The sequence below is a fragment of the Henckelia pumila genome, chromosome 3 (genome assembly GCF_033568475.1).
Source record: "Henckelia pumila isolate YLH828 chromosome 3, ASM3356847v2, whole genome shotgun sequence".
In the NCBI taxonomy this organism is placed as follows: Eukaryota; Viridiplantae; Streptophyta; class Magnoliopsida; order Lamiales; family Gesneriaceae; genus Henckelia; species Henckelia pumila.
The window spans coordinates 15,777,508-15,794,808 of NC_133122.1; the positions used below are offsets into that span (position 1 = coordinate 15,777,508).

At 34.3% G+C, this 17,301-nt stretch overlaps 2 protein-coding genes across 2 annotated transcripts; one reads left to right on the plus strand and one right to left on the minus strand.

Moving 5' to 3' along the window:
* Positions 1-11,539: 11,539 nt before the first annotated feature.
* Positions 11,540-12,073, plus strand: LOC140888135 (uncharacterized). Its single transcript, XM_073295819.1, has one exon. It carries the CDS (start codon positions 11,540-11,542, stop codon positions 12,071-12,073), a length of 534 nt encoding a protein of 177 aa, XP_073151920.1.
* LOC140890414 (putative HVA22-like protein g) lies at positions 12,073-15,894 on the minus strand. Its single transcript, XM_073298179.1, has 7 exons — positions 15,761-15,894; positions 15,548-15,600; positions 15,281-15,379; positions 14,343-14,399; positions 14,175-14,238; positions 13,831-14,043; positions 12,073-12,545 (listed from the first exon to the last, which is right to left on the minus strand). The coding sequence occupies exons 2-7, from the start codon at positions 15,577-15,579 to the stop codon at positions 12,372-12,374; spliced, it is 639 nt and encodes a 212-aa protein (XP_073154280.1). The 5' UTR covers positions 15,580-15,600; positions 15,761-15,894; the 3' UTR covers positions 12,073-12,371.
* Between the last annotated feature and the right edge of the window lie 1,407 nt (positions 15,895-17,301).

Sequence of the window (17,301 nt, forward strand, 5' to 3'; positions counted from 1 at the left end):
TATTGAAATTTCTCCAGCGTCACCTTGTCGTAAGATCCAGCCTTGGCCAGAAGATTCTTGGCCACGATATTAGTCAGTAGTCTGAATGGAGCTTTGAGAGATGTCTTCTGGGCCGGCAGTTTGATCGGAGCATCAGTAGTTGAGAACTCCTTCAACCAATAAGAGCAGTTACCATCTGGAAGATCCGTGCATTTTGTCAAACCCCTGGAGGGCAGATCAAATGTGCTGGCGAAGAACTTCTGATTGAAGGAGTAGGCCTCTGTCTTAATCAAGCATTTGATAGTCCCATGCTCGATTTGAGCGGTTGCGAAGAACTCCTTCAAAATAGGCAAATCGCAGATGGCGCTGCATTCCAGAAATTTCTTTAGTCCAGAGGCTTCAAGCATGGTGAAGACCTCAGTTATTCCTGCGTTGTTTGCCTTAACAACGGAATCAAAGTTGATGGCAAGGCAAGTCTTCTGGATCGACATGATATCTGTAGATAAGAACTCGAGCAAAGAGTAAGCAAGAGCTTGAGAGTAATTTGATGGACCGTTTAATACAATATGAAAGCTTTTAGCAAAGGTGAAAGATTGATATACGAGTGTAAAGAGGTATATATAGGAACCTATGGGCCATAGGGTGACGTCATGAAAAGTATTTTTGAAATTCAAAAAGTTTTGAAGTGCATAATCACGGCGCCTCAATTAATGTCATTTGGTTCAAAGCACCAAGCTGCTAGTACGAAGCCTGTCAGAGACAAGTTAAAGGCGGATGATATGCCAATATTTATGGCAATCGTAACAGCTAATCTATTAATGTCATATTGACAATCATTCCCCCTAAACACATGCATACTAACTTAAATCTACTAAGCCAAGAATATTTCGAAAATATGAAAACTTAGCGTCCGGTAGAGGCTTGGTGAATATGTCTGCTGCTTGCTGATCGGTAGAGATGTATTCCAGCCTGATTTCCTTCTTTAAGACATGATCTCGGATAAAGTGATGCCTGACATCAATGTGCTTTGTCCGAGAGTGCATCACTGGATTGTGAGTGATGGCTATGGCACTTGTATTGTCACAGTAGATTGGAGCTTCACTCGACCGAATCCCATAATCATTAAGCTGCTGTTGAATCCAGAGTATTTGAGCACAACAGCTGCCAGCAGCAAGGTATTCTGCTTCGGCGGTCGAGGTAGCAATTGATGTCTGCTTCTTACTTGACCACGAAATTAGTCTATCTCCAAGGAATTGACATGTGCCACTTGTACTTTTGCGATCAATTCTACAACCTGCATAATCTGCATCTGAATAGCCAATAAGATTAAGATTTGAATCTTTGGGATACCAAAGACCCACATTAGTAGTTCCTTTAATATATTTAAGTATTCGTTTGGTAGCAATGAAATGAGATTGCTTAGGTGCGGCTTGAAATCTAGCACATAAACAAACTGAATACATGATATCCGGTCGACTGGCAGTCAAATAGAGCAGTGAACCAATAAGGCCTCGATACATGGTTACCTCGACCGGAATTCCCCCTTCATCTTTATCAAGCTTAATTGATGTACTCATGGGGGTAGATACAGTTGAGCATTGTTCCATTCCAAACTTCTTTACCAATTCCTTGGCATACTTGGACTGATTGATGAATATTCCAGTTTCAAGTTGCTTTACTTGAAGTCCAAGAAAGAAGTTTAGCTCGCCCATCATGCTCATTTCAAACTTCTCCTTCATCAGTTTAGAGAACTTTGAGCACAACTTGGGGTTAGTTGACCCAAATATAATGTCATCAACATAAATTTGTACTAGTAACACATGATCACCTTTTACAAATTTAAACAGGGTCTTATCGACCGTTCCAATTTGGAAATCATGTTCCAGTAAAAATTTTAGCAAAGTGTCATACCAAGCACGCGGTGCTTGTTTTAATCCATAGAGAGCTTTGTCAAGTTTATAGATATATTGAGGATGAGTAGGATTGACAAAACCTGGTGGTTGTTCAACGTACACCTCTTCTTGAAGTAGACCATTGAGGAATGCAGACTTCACATCCATTTGATAAACTTTAAAATTCTTGAAGGCTGCATGTGCAAGAAAGATGCGGATTGCTTCTAGTCTTGCAACTGGCGCGAAAGATTCCTCAAAGTCTATGCCTTCTTCTTGTCTGAATCCTTGAGCAACAAGTCGAGCTTTGTTACGCACAACAGTGCCATGTTCATCGAGCTTGTTACGAAACACCCATCTAGTTCCAATCACATTTTGATTTTTCGGTCGAGGAACTAGATGCCAAACATTGTTGCGGGTGAATTGATTCAACTCTTCTTGCATAGCTTCAATCCAGCTGGCATCTGATAGAGCTTCATCTATTTTCTTGGGTTCTACCTGAGATATGAAAGCGGCATGCAAGAATTCATTAATCATTTGACCACGCGTTTTTCGAGGAGCAGAAGGGTCACCTATGACCAACCCAGGTGGATGATCTTTGTTCCACCTAAAATAATTCCCTAAAGGGTTGTCATCAATTGGTTGATGAACGTCCTCGTTTACTGGATCATCATTGGCTGGAGGATTGTTATCAACCGGTGGATCCACTTCTGGCCTTGTTTGATCACACCCGGTAGAGGGAACTGGATCATCCTTCTTTGGAGGATATAGATCACTGTCACTCTCTTCCTGTAGATTTGTGTTTTCCAGTCTGTGACTCAGATCATTTATGCTCCCTTGAGTTTGTTCTGTACATAGAGTAGATTCATCAAAAACAACATGAATGGTTTCCTCGACCGTTAGTGATCTTTGATTGAACACTCGATAAGCTCTGCTAACGGCTGAGTAACCAATAAAAGTTCCTTCGTCTGCTTTGGCATCGAAGGCTGTCAAATGGTTTTTGCCATTGTTGTGGATAAAGCATTTGCACCCAAAAATTTTGAAATAAGAAATATCAGGTTTTGTGCCATTCCAGATCTCATATGGAGTTTTGTTAAATCGTTTATTAATCATAGATCTGTTTTGAGTATAGCAAGCTGTGTTAACTGCTTCTGCCCAAAGTCTTTGAGAAACATTTGAATCAGCAATCATAGTTCTGGCTGCTTCTTTTAAAGTACGGTTCCTTCTTTCAGCCACCCCATTTTGCTGTGGGGATCTAGCAGCTGACAACTCATGCTTGATTCCCTGATCATCTAGATAAGTCATAAGAGTGGTGTTTAAAAATTCAGTCCCTCTATCACTCCTGATTCTATCTATCACAGTAGATTGTTCATTTTGCAAGCGTTTAAAAAGCTTAATCAGGTGAGGTGCAGTTTGATCTTTTGAAGAGAGAAAGATGACCCAAGTAAATCGAGAAAAGTCATCTATAACAACAAGAGCATATCTCATTCCCCCTATGCTTCTTACTGGTATAGGACCAAATAGGTCCATGTGAAGTAAGTCTAAACATTTGGAAGAAGACATACACCCTTTATTTTTAAAAGTTGCTCTCACCTGCTTTCCTTGTTGACAAGCAGGACAAACTTTGTCTTTTATAAAATCTCCTTCGGGCAGACCAGAAACCAAATCATGCTTCCTCAAGTTAAAAATGGACTTAAAATTTAGATGATTTAACCGCTTATGCCACAACCAATGTTTATCATGATGAGCAGTAAGACAAGTAGGTGAAGAACTATGTGAGCAAGACCAGTTTACCTTGTAGGTGTTTAGGTCTCGTACACCGGTCATAAGAGTCTCACCTTTGTCATTTTTTATGAGGCAAGTGTGTTTGTGAAACTCGACCGAATGATCATTGTCACATAGTTGACTAATACTTATCAAATTATAGCATAGTTTGTCAACAAGTAACACATCTTTAATAATGATGTTACCATGGATGATCTTACCCTTACCCACGGTTTTACCTTTGGAGTTGTCTCCAAAGCTGATCTTTGGTCCTTTGCACAACACCACTTCTGTTAGAAGTTCTGGATTCCCTGTCATGTGTCGTGAGCAACCGCTATCTAAATACCAGGTAGTGTCCTTGATAGAAGTGGTTTTCTCGCCCGTTTGGACTTTTAGTACCTGCAAAGAGTGAAGAACTTTTGGTACCCATATCTAGTAGGGTCCAGGTCGGATTAGCCCTTTCGGGACCCACACCTGGAACACCCTTACAGGTTTGCCCGTGTGTGTGTCCAGAAATCTGTGCGGTCGATAGGCAGTAAATGTGTGTGCTTGTGAGGTTGCTGTGTGCTGCTTGCCTTTTTTATTTTCATCAGTTAGCCTGTACCTCTTTTGAACTGGCCTGCAATTAAAGTACTGGTAAGGCTTCTCCTTTGACCATCTTTTCTTAGAGTAGTTAGACTCATTCCATGGCTTTTTGAAATTAGATTGGTTTCCCTTTCTTCTTTCATTAGGTTTTGGTTTGATCCAAGTTCCTCTTTGATTAGAGGTCTGGGGATCCACATATCCCAGCCCTCTATGCTTAGAGCTTCGTTCGTTCGATACTTTCTGATTTTTGTCAAAGCTGCACTTATCGTGTTCATATATCGTGCTGGACCTGACAAATCTTATTTTGTTAAGATTGCCTTTGTCCAGGCTTGACTGAATACAGGATTCCATAGACTGTTCATTTGTTCCAAACCCTAGACCGGTTTTATCATGTACCGGTCTTTGGATTTCTTGAATCTTGTCAATGGTTACCGAAGATTTATTCCTAGCCTTAATGGTTTCAAGTAGTTTTTTATTCTCAATCAAGGTAGCTTGGAATACTCTTTTCAAGGTGTCGTTCTCAGTAGCCAGCAGACTTAGCTTGACCTTAAGACCATCAAGCTCTTTTTGCTGCATGCAGCTTGATTTGCTTGACTTATCTTTTAGGTCAGCTCTTTCTGCCTTTACTTCCTCGAACTCCTTGGATAATGCTTTGTATTCATTAGCCATTTCGTGTAAAGCAGTAACTAAATCACTGTGAGTAAATTCAGGTGAGCCAAAGTCAAATACCTCCTCAGCTTCTTCTTCGATGTCGGCCATAAGGCATTCCACTTTTTCATCATCGCTGTCATCTGAAGAGCTTCCGGTATTGGAGTTGTCAGAGTCAGACTCAGCCCACTTGCTTTTGCTTTCGTCTGCTACTAGAACCCTTTGGTCTCTTCCTTTTCTAAACGTCCTTTTATCCTCCTTACCCCTTCTTCTTTCGGAGAATTGCTTCTGATCATTGTTCTTAGGCTTGGTGCAGTCTGCAATGAAGTGGCCTGGCTTTCCACAGTTAAAACAAGTAGGACCATCGTTTGTATGGTCCGATTTATGATAATTTTTAAATTTAGAATTGTTTTTACGCATAAATTTACCAAATTTCTTGACAAAGAGTGTCATGGCTTCATTGCTGATTTGCTCAGCTGATCTCTTTGGAGCTACCTCGACCGGTGGACATATCACGGTTGAGGTTAAGGCCTTGGTTGGTTGAGAAGTAGATGGTTCATCTTCTGTTCTCATGTTGAGCTCGAACTCATAGGCTTTGAGATCTGCAAAGAGATCATGCAGTTCAACCTTGCTCAAGTCTTTTGACTCTCTCATGGCCACTGTCTTGATCTCCCATTCTTTGGGCAGAGCTCTCATAACCTTCACAGCAATTTCACGGTTAGTATAAGTTTTACCTAAAGCAATAAGATCACAGATGATACTACTGAACCGTTCATCAAATTCAGCCATGGTTTCCCCTGGCTTCATTTTGGCGTTGTCATATTTTTGAATGGCCAGAGTGAGCTTGTTTTCCTTTGTCTGGTCATTCCCTTCACACAGCTGAGTGAGCTTCTCCCAAATCTCCTTTGCTGTGGAACATGACTTGATTTTGCTGAACATATTCTTGTCCAGTGTTTTGTATAGGATGTCCCGGGCCACATTGTCAAGATTGGCCTTCTTTTTGTCCTCAGTGGTCCACTCAGCTCTTGGTTTCTCAATCATTTGTCCTGCACCATCGGCTAGAGCTGGGTTGACCTTCATAATTTTGATAGGACCGTCTGTTATGACATATAGCATGTCATCATCCTGTGCTGCAAGATGTGCCTGCATGCGAATTTTCCAATCATCATACTCTTCTTTAGAAAACATAGGAATTCTGTTGAAAGAAGTCATGATTTGAAAACTTCAGATCAGCAGTTGAGAAAGGAACCCGCTTTGATACCACTTGTTGGGATCGGTTCAGAGGGTAGAGGGGGGGTGAATACACTCTGAAACTTTTCTTTTTCTTCTTTAAAATGATCAAGTGAGGTTTAGTTCACTTAACCAGTTTTCTCAACTTCTAAAACGTTTTGAACAACTTAAATAGTGCGGAAATAGTTCAGAGGTTTTAGTGATGCAAAGTTTATAATGCAATGTATGAGCAGGATGTAAGATAAATGGCAGTAAATGCTAAAGCACGATTTTATGGAAGTTCGAAGGCTTAATCCTTCTACGTCTCCCCTTCTTCCACTTAGGAAGGAATTCACTAGAAGACTTTGGTTATTACAACGTCTTGTAATACACCCACTTCAGACTTAGGACTTATCCAATGCCTAATCCGAAACTCCTAGATTTACACAGATAGGATTCTCAGTTCTTATCAGACTGGTGGAAGCTTTCAGAGCAGCTTCAAGTCTCTTCAACACTGAGTATAGTTGAGTTGAGCTTCTCAGACTGCAGAGCGGTCGAGAGGCTTGAAAACCCTAGGATGATCCTTGACGATCAGATGTGTGAACTGTAGGCGAGGGTTTATTTGAGCAGCAGATGAATGATCTTGTAAGTGTGCTTAAGTATATCAGATGAGGACTTCTGATATTATTCAAGTGATTGAAATTTTTCTGAGTTGCTTGTCTCTCTTCGTTGTCTCGTATCACTTGTTGTTGTTCACGTTGTATCTCTCTTTTTGAGCAATCTTCCCTTTATATAGGTCAATCATCAACGTCTTTATTTTGAACGTTCTGATGCTGCATTGAATGCACATTTAATGCTCATAAATGCATTGATGATTCTGCATGAGGATCGTACACTGCAGACAACTTCCAGGGTCCAAAACTGGAATAAACGGTCGAATGCTTTATCTGCAGTCATTCTGTGTTTTTGCCATTTTGGTACAACCTGTTGTCTTGATTTGCAGGAGTCAACAAATCTTCTGAAACGCCGGTTCTGCTTTTAATAAAGGATCCTGCAAAGAACATCTTGTCACAGGTACTTGTCTCGAGATATCTAGATAGGCAGTTGGCATTCTACCGGTAGAGATATTTGTCCTCTGCTGGTTTGAATAACCAGTCGATAAGCTTGTGACTTCAATCGGTCGAGAGATAAAGGCGGTTGACAAGCTTCCGGTAGATAGATTTATCCTCTGCTGGTTTTGATAGCCAGTCGATAGGCTTGTGACTTCAGCCGGTCGAGGGCAAAGGCGGTTGACAAGCTTCCGGTAGATAGATTTATCCTCTGCTGGTTTTGATAGCCAGTCGATAGGCTTGTGACTTCAGCCGGTCGAGGGCAAAGGCGGTTGACAAGCTTCCGGTAGAAGTTGTAGTAGATTCCTGAAATACAATGGTTGGCAGCACATTCCTATACAATGAGTTGTTGTTTGTTATCACCAAAATATCGGATTCAACAATATTCTTCCTTGAAGAATTAAACTACAGTGTATCAACTGTGTTCATTGGCACTCTCACATTCACTTAAAAGAATGGACCACATTAATCAGACAACTTTCATAATTGTCTTTCCTTGAACAAAATACTATAAATAAGATATTATAATAAAAGAATTAAAATTGAAAAATCGAACGTACCTTTTCAAATACATGTATGCATCAAGTAGATCTTTTACCTTCAACATTAACATTCGATCTATCACGAATATCATTTCACATTAAATTTGTATTCCTTTTCAAATTCTTGTATGCACCAAGTAGATCTTTTACCTTCAATAATGACATTCAATCTATCACGAATGTCATTTTACATTAAATCATGTTCCTACATGTAAGATAATAACATGTGATAAAAATACTCTATCATTTATTTAAAAAATGATAGATTAATAAAATGATTGAAAAAATTCAAAATTTATATCCACAATCAAAATTGATCAATTTAAAATCCATAATCAAATTTTATTAAATAAAAGATTTAACAACTCAATATATCGTTAAAATATAAAAATTCTCAAATCAAAAAATTTATCACCAAATTGCATAATCAATATCTCATGCAATATATTGACTAATAGAATAGATTCACAAAATTTTTAGTTTTTATTTTATATCATCAAAATAATTCATGTGAATCAAAACACAACACATGCTAGAGTTTTCCATAATTTAGTTTAAACAAATACAAAATTAATTTACCAAAGATAAATTAGTACAATAAATAAATAAAATGACTTGAAGTTAGTCATAAATCAACTCATTGACATCATCATGCATAGGCTACCATCAATCCATCATCGTCTTTGCCCAATATAGATGATGGTCCAATTCATTGGGTTTAACATTTATTTTTCTTTTCCGGTTGATAGTGTTGCGATCTTACTACCGCACATTCATAATTTTCAATCAATAGCCTATGCAGTTCATCATTGAACATCAAGTCTCTATTCATAAAAATAGTGACAAATAATAGATCATGCTTCTTCTAGAGCATTGAAAACAAATATATGATTTGAATCGATATCAATTCAATATCTTTTGATATATATCTCACATATATCTTTAATAATATTTTCTTATGGATATTGACTATTTTAGATCATATATCGATATTCATTGAGAAATTGTACTAAATTTCCCAATTCATAAGATCCTCAACAACCTTTCGCAGCGTTAAATTATATTCTTCGAGAATATTTCCAAATCTTGGATCTTATATTAATATTCTTCATAAATATTATCAAATCTTGCATCTTTTTATCAATATTTTAATATTGATACACTTTGACATGAGATCTATTTTTTCAATTATATTTATAGATCTTGGATATTATATCAGATATCAATCATGGTTTCTTCAGTTTCTTGATATACGAAATCATATATCATATCTTTATCATGAATCTATTCAGATTCTCTATATATTATATTATAACTAGGAATCTGTTTAGATTCTCAATATATTTGATCTTATATAAGATCTTAAACTTGAATATCTCAATATTTAATATATTATATTATGAATTCATGAATATCTTTCGATATATTCAAAATTGTAATCATGAATCTTTCAAAATTCTCAATATATTATATCATGATCATGAATTTCTTCAAATTCTCAATATAAAATCATGTTGTGCAACTTTATAGCCATCAACATATTCATGATATTTCATGGGAACCAATATATCAATTGTTTTCATTGTGCTACTTCTAGAGCATCAATGAATATCTCTTTATGTTACTTCTAGAGCACCAATGAATATCTCTTATAAATTTGAGTATTGACAACACGTTGTACTATTCCAATAACATCAATAAAACGAGAATTATTTTCATTCTCAGTTGGTTACAGCATCGTGCTGATAACGTGTTATAAATCACGAGAGAAATAAGAGAGATGAATAGAGAGAATTTATGAGAGAAGAGAGAATTCATATGAGTCAATACTCAGGTGCAGTTTTCATTAAACTCAATCACCCTTATTTATAGGAAAATATTACAAGATACAAATTTTTACAAATATTATCTTGACATATTTATCTTGATCACATATTTTTAATAAGATAATCATCTATAATAATAATATATTTATAACAGTGAAGATATTTTAAAATATTAAATTTTTTTAAATGTTTAGTTGTTCAAAATTGAAATATAGAACAAAATTTTTGTAAATGAAATTTTTTAAGGGCAATATTTTATTATTTAAGGAATGATATTATAAGGTCAATTTTGTCTAATAATAAGTAAGGAATGTGAAATGTTATTAATATTTGTTGGAATGCAAATAACAGTTTCTATATATATATTTATATATATATATATTCTTTAAGGATAATAACAAACACAAGAAAAGGTCAATATTTTGAACCGAAAAAGAGAACCGGGGCTCAAGTTTTTGTCATAATCGGAGAAAGATACAAAAGCTTCTCATTTATTTGTTTGCCTCCGTGAGTGGACCGACGAGAATTGCGTCACATGCAAATATTTTAGAAAATTGAGAATTACATTGGACCCATTTACTAATTATATAATAAAGACGAAAATTAAAAGCATTTTTCTTGATTTTTTACCATTAATTTAAAGTTGCTTCTTGTAATGTATCATATACTATACATATTAAACGACCCTCTTCTAATAGAAACTCGTGTAATTTTGTATACTTTCATGTACAAAAATAGTTTGAAAACTCTGAAAAAGTCAAGGCTTAAATTTTCAATCAAGAACAATGCATGAAATTTGAGGTAATTTCGTCTCAGTCAGGAAACTTTTTAATATGCGGAAAGCTTTCTACATAAACTTTTTTTAAAAAATAATTTCTATATAAATTCACTTTTGGTAGCTCTCAAATTAATAGAAAAAATTATTTTGTAATATATACATTTTATTTACACTTCAATAAATTCTAATTACGTCTCAATTTCACATTTCTATCTTATCAATTGTTTGAAAAACCCTCTCAAAAAAAAAAAAAAATTGTTTGAAAAACTACCTCTAATTATGACTTTCTTTATATATATAATTTGATTGATCCAGCAAAATTTGTACTTTTGCTTAATCTATTCTAGTTATTATATTAAAAAAAATATACAATTTTTATTATATAAAATAAATAATAATAATTTTATGTTTAGATTTCAATATATTTTTATATTTCATCTCGAGCATTGTAGGAATGAAGTGTATCAAATTTTATATGGCTAATTTTTTTTTTGACACCATGGTTGTATTTAAAAAGCATTATTATTTTATTTTAAATCATTATACTTTTGCAGCTTGTACGAAAAAAATAATATTTCAGGAAAAAAATATCATGTATTCATATTTTGATTATATTGTTTTTTTTTTTTGAAATAATTATTCAAGTACGTTAATATAAATTAACATAATATATTTCAAATATTGTACTATCGATATACGAACTATTCATTACAGCATTTTTTGTATTAAGATATTGTAGTGATATTGAAGATTGTATAATGTACACGGTTTAAAATATATATAGTTTAAATAGTAGATTTTTAAGAAAAAACTTTGATTACTTGATTACACTCAATTTATAAATTTGACCCCTTTAATTAATCTCTATTGTGTTGTGACTTTTTGATTTATATAACGGTTACATACTTGAATTTTGACCAAAAACATACGAAATTACTCGGATTTAGCCCCAAAACGGCCAAACCTTATACCAAATGAAAAAATTGTGACGCCTTTAGGGGTGTCCAAGTTGATAAAGTAGGTGAACTTTTGAATTTATCCGAGAATTACTTAGTACGCATTAAAGACAACGACCACAAATTCCCACGTCACAAAAAAATAAAAAAATCGTGACAACATACGCCAATAATTGCGTTACTCATATAACACAACTAATATTGAGAATTTGAAGCCAAATCTTTGTTTTCACATCTTTCTCTCTCATCCCGCCATGGACACCCTCGCATCCGCCCCCGAACACTCCGAAGAGTTTCCTCTGCTCCGGCGGAGGAACTCAATCTCCACCGCGGATTTATTGGTCCCGACCAAGCTCACCTTCCTCGACCACCTCAGCTCCTCTTCCACCGTCATCACCACCACCACCACCACCACCACCGCCACCTCCTCTTCCTCCTCCACCTCCTCCTTTCCGTCCGACGATCTGGAGCTGCTTCCGATCAAACGGAACCCCCACAGCTACACTTCGCTGAAGGACCTCCTTCCCTCAGCCGCGGTCAACTCCCCCAAGCCAAGCGCGGTCAACTTGTCCCACCCAGGATCCGACATCTGCATCCGTAACCGTCTCGTGAAGCAGGCGGCCTGGGCCTACCTCCAGCCCATGTACACCTCGCCCGGACCCTCCGGCGGTAGCTTCTTCCGCCGCTTGTGGCCTCGCGTCGCCGCCGTGTTCGACTTCATCTGCCGCAACGTTCGGATGGCCTTCGATCGGACCCTCCGGGCTCTCCGGATCCGCAGCTCCAGATAACGTAAACGGATATCCGGTGATCGATCCTGATCCGTATCCCAAAACCACAGATATGTACAATTTTTCTATTTCTTCCCAATTTTTGTCTTATGTAATCGCAAATTGAAATGTTTGTATGTATTCCGTAAGTTCCAAACAAGAAAAATGAAATAGAAAATACATATATATTTATATGCAGAAAATGAACATATAATTAATGTACATTTTGTTTTTCTTTGTTTCCTGGCACAATTCACACCATTTAGCTCGTGAACTATAATCCAAATTAAACCTGATATTCCTACAAACCCATAACTAATCAAGTATAAATGACATCCTCCGGTCGAATGAAATGTTGTTTATGATTCCTGAGTTTGGAAGGAGTGTATGGTTCCGGCGACCGCCGCTTGTCGGAGCTGTTCCTCTTGAATAATCTGGAAAACTTGCTCGGCGGCGGAGGAGTCGCCACTGAGCGCTGATCATACATGACAATCTGGTAGAGATTGAATGATTAAAGCATTGGTTAGAATTCGAATTTTTGGTGACACGAATGGGATTTTGATTTGTGAATTGTTAAGGAAGTGAGAGCCTAATTTTGTGGCTTCAATATAATGCACATGATTTGTCACCATTTCCAAGCACAATTTCAGTTGTCAATTAATCCATTGGAGATATGAATTTATATTCTAGCATATTCATCGTTTTATGATCTTTCGATTTATTTTATGGAACAATTCATAAGCAAATACTTGACTTAGCAACCAATTATTCGATGTAAAATAGCACTCAATATCTATACTAAGTTGTCAAAGTCATGTCGAGCCATATATACATATATAGACTATAGTATAGTATGGAAATTTTCTCCTCTAAATCTAAACTATATAAATGCTTGTATAAATGAGATTCGAACCCAAGACTTCGTAGTCTTAGAACCTCACTAGCTTTCGCTAAGAGATCTTTGAGGCCAGAGACTCGTATTATATTAACCATGTAAGTGAGATTTGAACCCAGTACTTCATAGTATTAAAACCTCACCTTTGCCGAGGGATCTTTGCATTTTAGAATAAGGGTGTAAATGCATGAAAAAATTCACCCGTGATAATTGTTGTAAAGTTCACTATTATATTTGCAGTTAATTCTACTTGTTAAATTTTTATTGACGTGATAGTTTTTTAAACATGTAAATTAACACACATGTGAATCAATTATTGATGTAACATTGAATGTTACACCATTTTATCACAAAAGAATTTTTCCCATGAATGCAAACAATAAGTCATTGGGAAAAAAATCAAGTTAAGTTTGAATTTGATAGTTTTAAATATAAATCGTATAATATTATTACTGAATTTAAAGGGAAAAAACTCACAATTCAACTTATTTCGTTCCTACCATTAAGGTAATTGACATGTAAATACGTGGCATTAATCCTCCTTTCAGATTTTGAAATGTGGGATGTTCTTCTATACATGCACACATATTTAATTTATTAGACAAACCGAAGATAAGGGACTAATTTCATTTCGATTACTGTTTTTTTTTTTTTTCAAAATAAATAAAGTGGATACTTTTACGATAGTAACGATGTATATAAATTAAGATATAAAAAGACTTGTATAGTTATATGGTGTGTGCTACACGATAGAAATTTGAAATATTCTCTTCTTATCATATTAAAAAAAATGTATATATATATGCATAGGAAGAAGTCGTATTTGAACTCATCTAAATCTTATTTGACAAAATTTATTTAATAGTAAGTGTGGGTATAATACCTCAATGGGTGGTGGTGTGATGTCCGTAGATCGGGAGGCGGCGGATTGGAAAAATTGAAGAATCTTAGTGGAACCCAATTCAGTGCAATTATCCCAGAAATAAATGGCTAAATTCCAGGCCCTGTCCCTAAATTCCAGTAAGCTTCTCTCAATATCTAACTCGTGCTTCCTCACATAAGGCCGCAACATACTTTCGTAGATAAATCCACTTCCCTGTAAAAACCATTAATAAATCCAATACTAAATAAATAAATATATAAAAGACTATATATAAATCAATGTTTGTGTTTGTGTTTTTGTATTTGTTTTTTTTTTTAGAGGACAATGTCTGTGTTTTTAATTACCTTGGTTTTTGGATACCATAAAAAGATGAAGAGTGCCAATTTCAGCTCACCATATATCGGGATCCTATAGAAGGATTCGAGCGATTAATTGTAAGGAACAACAAAATTATAAAGCAAGAGTTGTGACGGGGAAATGGAAAATTGAAGTACATTGTGTAAAATACATACCAAGAAACCAAAACATCGCCAACTTTCTCAAGAATGGTCAGTATTGCGACAATTATCCTTAAAAAATTACATGGTAAACAAATAATAATAATAATAATAATAATAATAATAATAATAATGATGAAGATGTGAAAGATCAAGAATGATGCCATACAATCATCGTGCTAACAAAAAAATTATACAATGTTTGAAAAAAGTAAGATATTGAATTATTAGGAGTGAATGGGCGTGTATCGTGCATAATAATTTACAATAAAAAGTTCTAAATGAAGTATTTTGTTTTTTAAAAATTATTCTTCACTCCATTAGCTATTTCCTTTCGAGAATATATATACTTCTATTTTCCATTGAAGAAGATCACTTAGGTACGATTTGCATGGAAAAATAAATAAATTAGGTGTGCACTTTTATTTAGAATATAATATAATATTTATAGTGCGTTTCTTGATCTCCCACGATTGGTTAGGAATAGAAGTCAATTTCTTGCACACATAAATTGAGATCATAAAAAAGGAATTAGGTGTCGTGTAAAATAGTTTTTAAAGTGCTACTTAGCGGGGTCCCAACTCCCAAGTACCAACAAATAAGATAGTTCAACCAAAAGCAACAAAACAGTATATAATAATTAGTCTAGTACTTTATTATAGACCAATTTACTTTTTTAAAAAATCATTAGATTAATTGATTCAACGTTTCTAAACATTAATTATTAGCTTTTAACACGTCATTAATTGTCGTCAAAATGATAATTAACTACAATTTGTATGTAACGATTTGGGTTCATGAATTAATTCAATGAACCAATTTATAAGTAAAATTATAACATGAAAAAGAGCAATTTTTTTTTTAAAATTATTATTTGAATAATAAAAAGAAAAATATTGGTCTTTCTTTTTGGGGGCCAAAATTGATGGGGAAATGCATGCTTGCTTGCTTACCAATATTGACACCAAAACCGGAGTTCTTGAATCTCAACTTTATTTTTCTCCATGGATTTGAAGCACTGTAATGCGGGATAAGCGTATCCAAGAACCAATCTAACAAGAAAATCAAATCCAATTCAAAGAAGTGAAATAATATGAACGAATTCCAAGAAAAATTTGCCCATTAAAGAAGAAAAAGATCAAATAATATTAAAGCAAAAAGAAGGCTTGAAGCAGATCATGGTTTCTTCGCTGCCAAAAAAAGCAAAAGGATTTACTTACATTAAACTTGCGGTGACGAATTCCCCGATCATCTTCAAAACAAAATTATAATTCTACAAGAAAATTAATAAAGAGAAAGGACATTATATAATTTTGTTTACGTGAAAAAAAATTAAAATACTAATCATTGAAGTAAACTCAGAGAAGATATAATAATTATATAATAATGCAATTCAAGTGACCAAAGAAAAATATAATTGGAAATTATGTTACCTCTGTAGAGTTGAGGAATTAGAAATCTTGTTAATTTGTGAAGTGAAAGGAGAAATGAAGCGGCGAGAATTAGTTGTGAAGATGGATAAAGATTGAAATATAAATAATGGCGAGAGATAATCAAATGAAGGTGGTTTCTTGGCACAGACGCCTCCTGCTTTATTTTACACGTAACTCATGTGATGATTTTTCTTTTATTTTCCTTTTTCTTTCCCTTCCATTTTAAGGTTGTTTGTTTAATTGTAGGTAACAACAAATCGACAATTGGTTGCCGATGAGGGTGATTGTGTCTTTTTATCTCTGCCGGATATTAGGTAGTCTAATTTGTCTTCGCACGACCGATTTATTTTGTCGAATTATGGATTTTAAATAAATTTATTTCAGAAAAAAATCGAAATATGTTACATTCACCCTTAATTAATGATATGTAACTATTTGGTTTTTTTTTTTTTTTTTTGAAAATGAAATAAATGTATGGAACTCAAACAAGCACCGTGATGGATTTTCATCTGAAATATATATACATTTTATTGACTTCAAATCGTCTCTTTTTTTCCCAAACACATCCTAATTCTTGTATCGTAGAAAATTATTGCACAGTAGTCAACAATGTGATTTTAAGCATATTATATGTTGGAATCTTTTTTAATAATAACTTCTTAAAGAGGAGAGTCATTTCAAAAATTGTTAATCACATTTCATTTTGTATTTTAATATTTTATTTGACAAAACTGTCCTTACATGTGATCATAATATTGATTTATCGGCCTTCCAAACTTAAAATTTTTCATATTAACTATTATAATTTTTATTTTTATTTTTTATGTATTTATTTTTTTTGAAAGCATTTTTTATGTATTTATAATCATACATGTAATCAAATAAAATAATATTAAATCTACATTCTAAGTTTAATTTCTTAATATATATATTTTTTTATCAGTTCTCGACTTAATTGAAAGTGTATAAAGCTTTCATTAAACAAAATCAGACATCAGATATTAAATAAAATTACATGTATTACTAAATTTGATTATCTTATTCTCTTTTGATTTTTAATTTTGAAAATACATGTTTTTATACAGTTTGAAAATACATGTTTTTTTTTTGTTAATTTTTTTGCAGAATTGAACGATAAATCAAATAAAAGTTCCAGATGAAAATATTTTTTTTAAAAAAATTAAATTATCTTGATTTTTCGATGTTATTACTTATTAGTTCGAAATAGATTCACAAGATTTTATTCAATTGGTAGCCAAATCAAGTAATATACAATATTAACCATGTAAATTAAGTTTACAAAGTTGGAAGTTAGAAATAGTAGTGAAGTAAAACTAATAATTTGAACGATTGGCTAATTTGGCTTAAATTAGAATCAAAGTGGGACTTAAATATTTTAACTCATGGAGTTGCACACTATTTGAAATCGCTTTGTCCACATCTCTCCTTGTAATTTCAAAAATTTCCAAAGAAGTTATTTTTCTCCAACTTATTAATGCACTCTTTGTCCCTATCCGACGTAAATGTTGGTTTGTCATCAA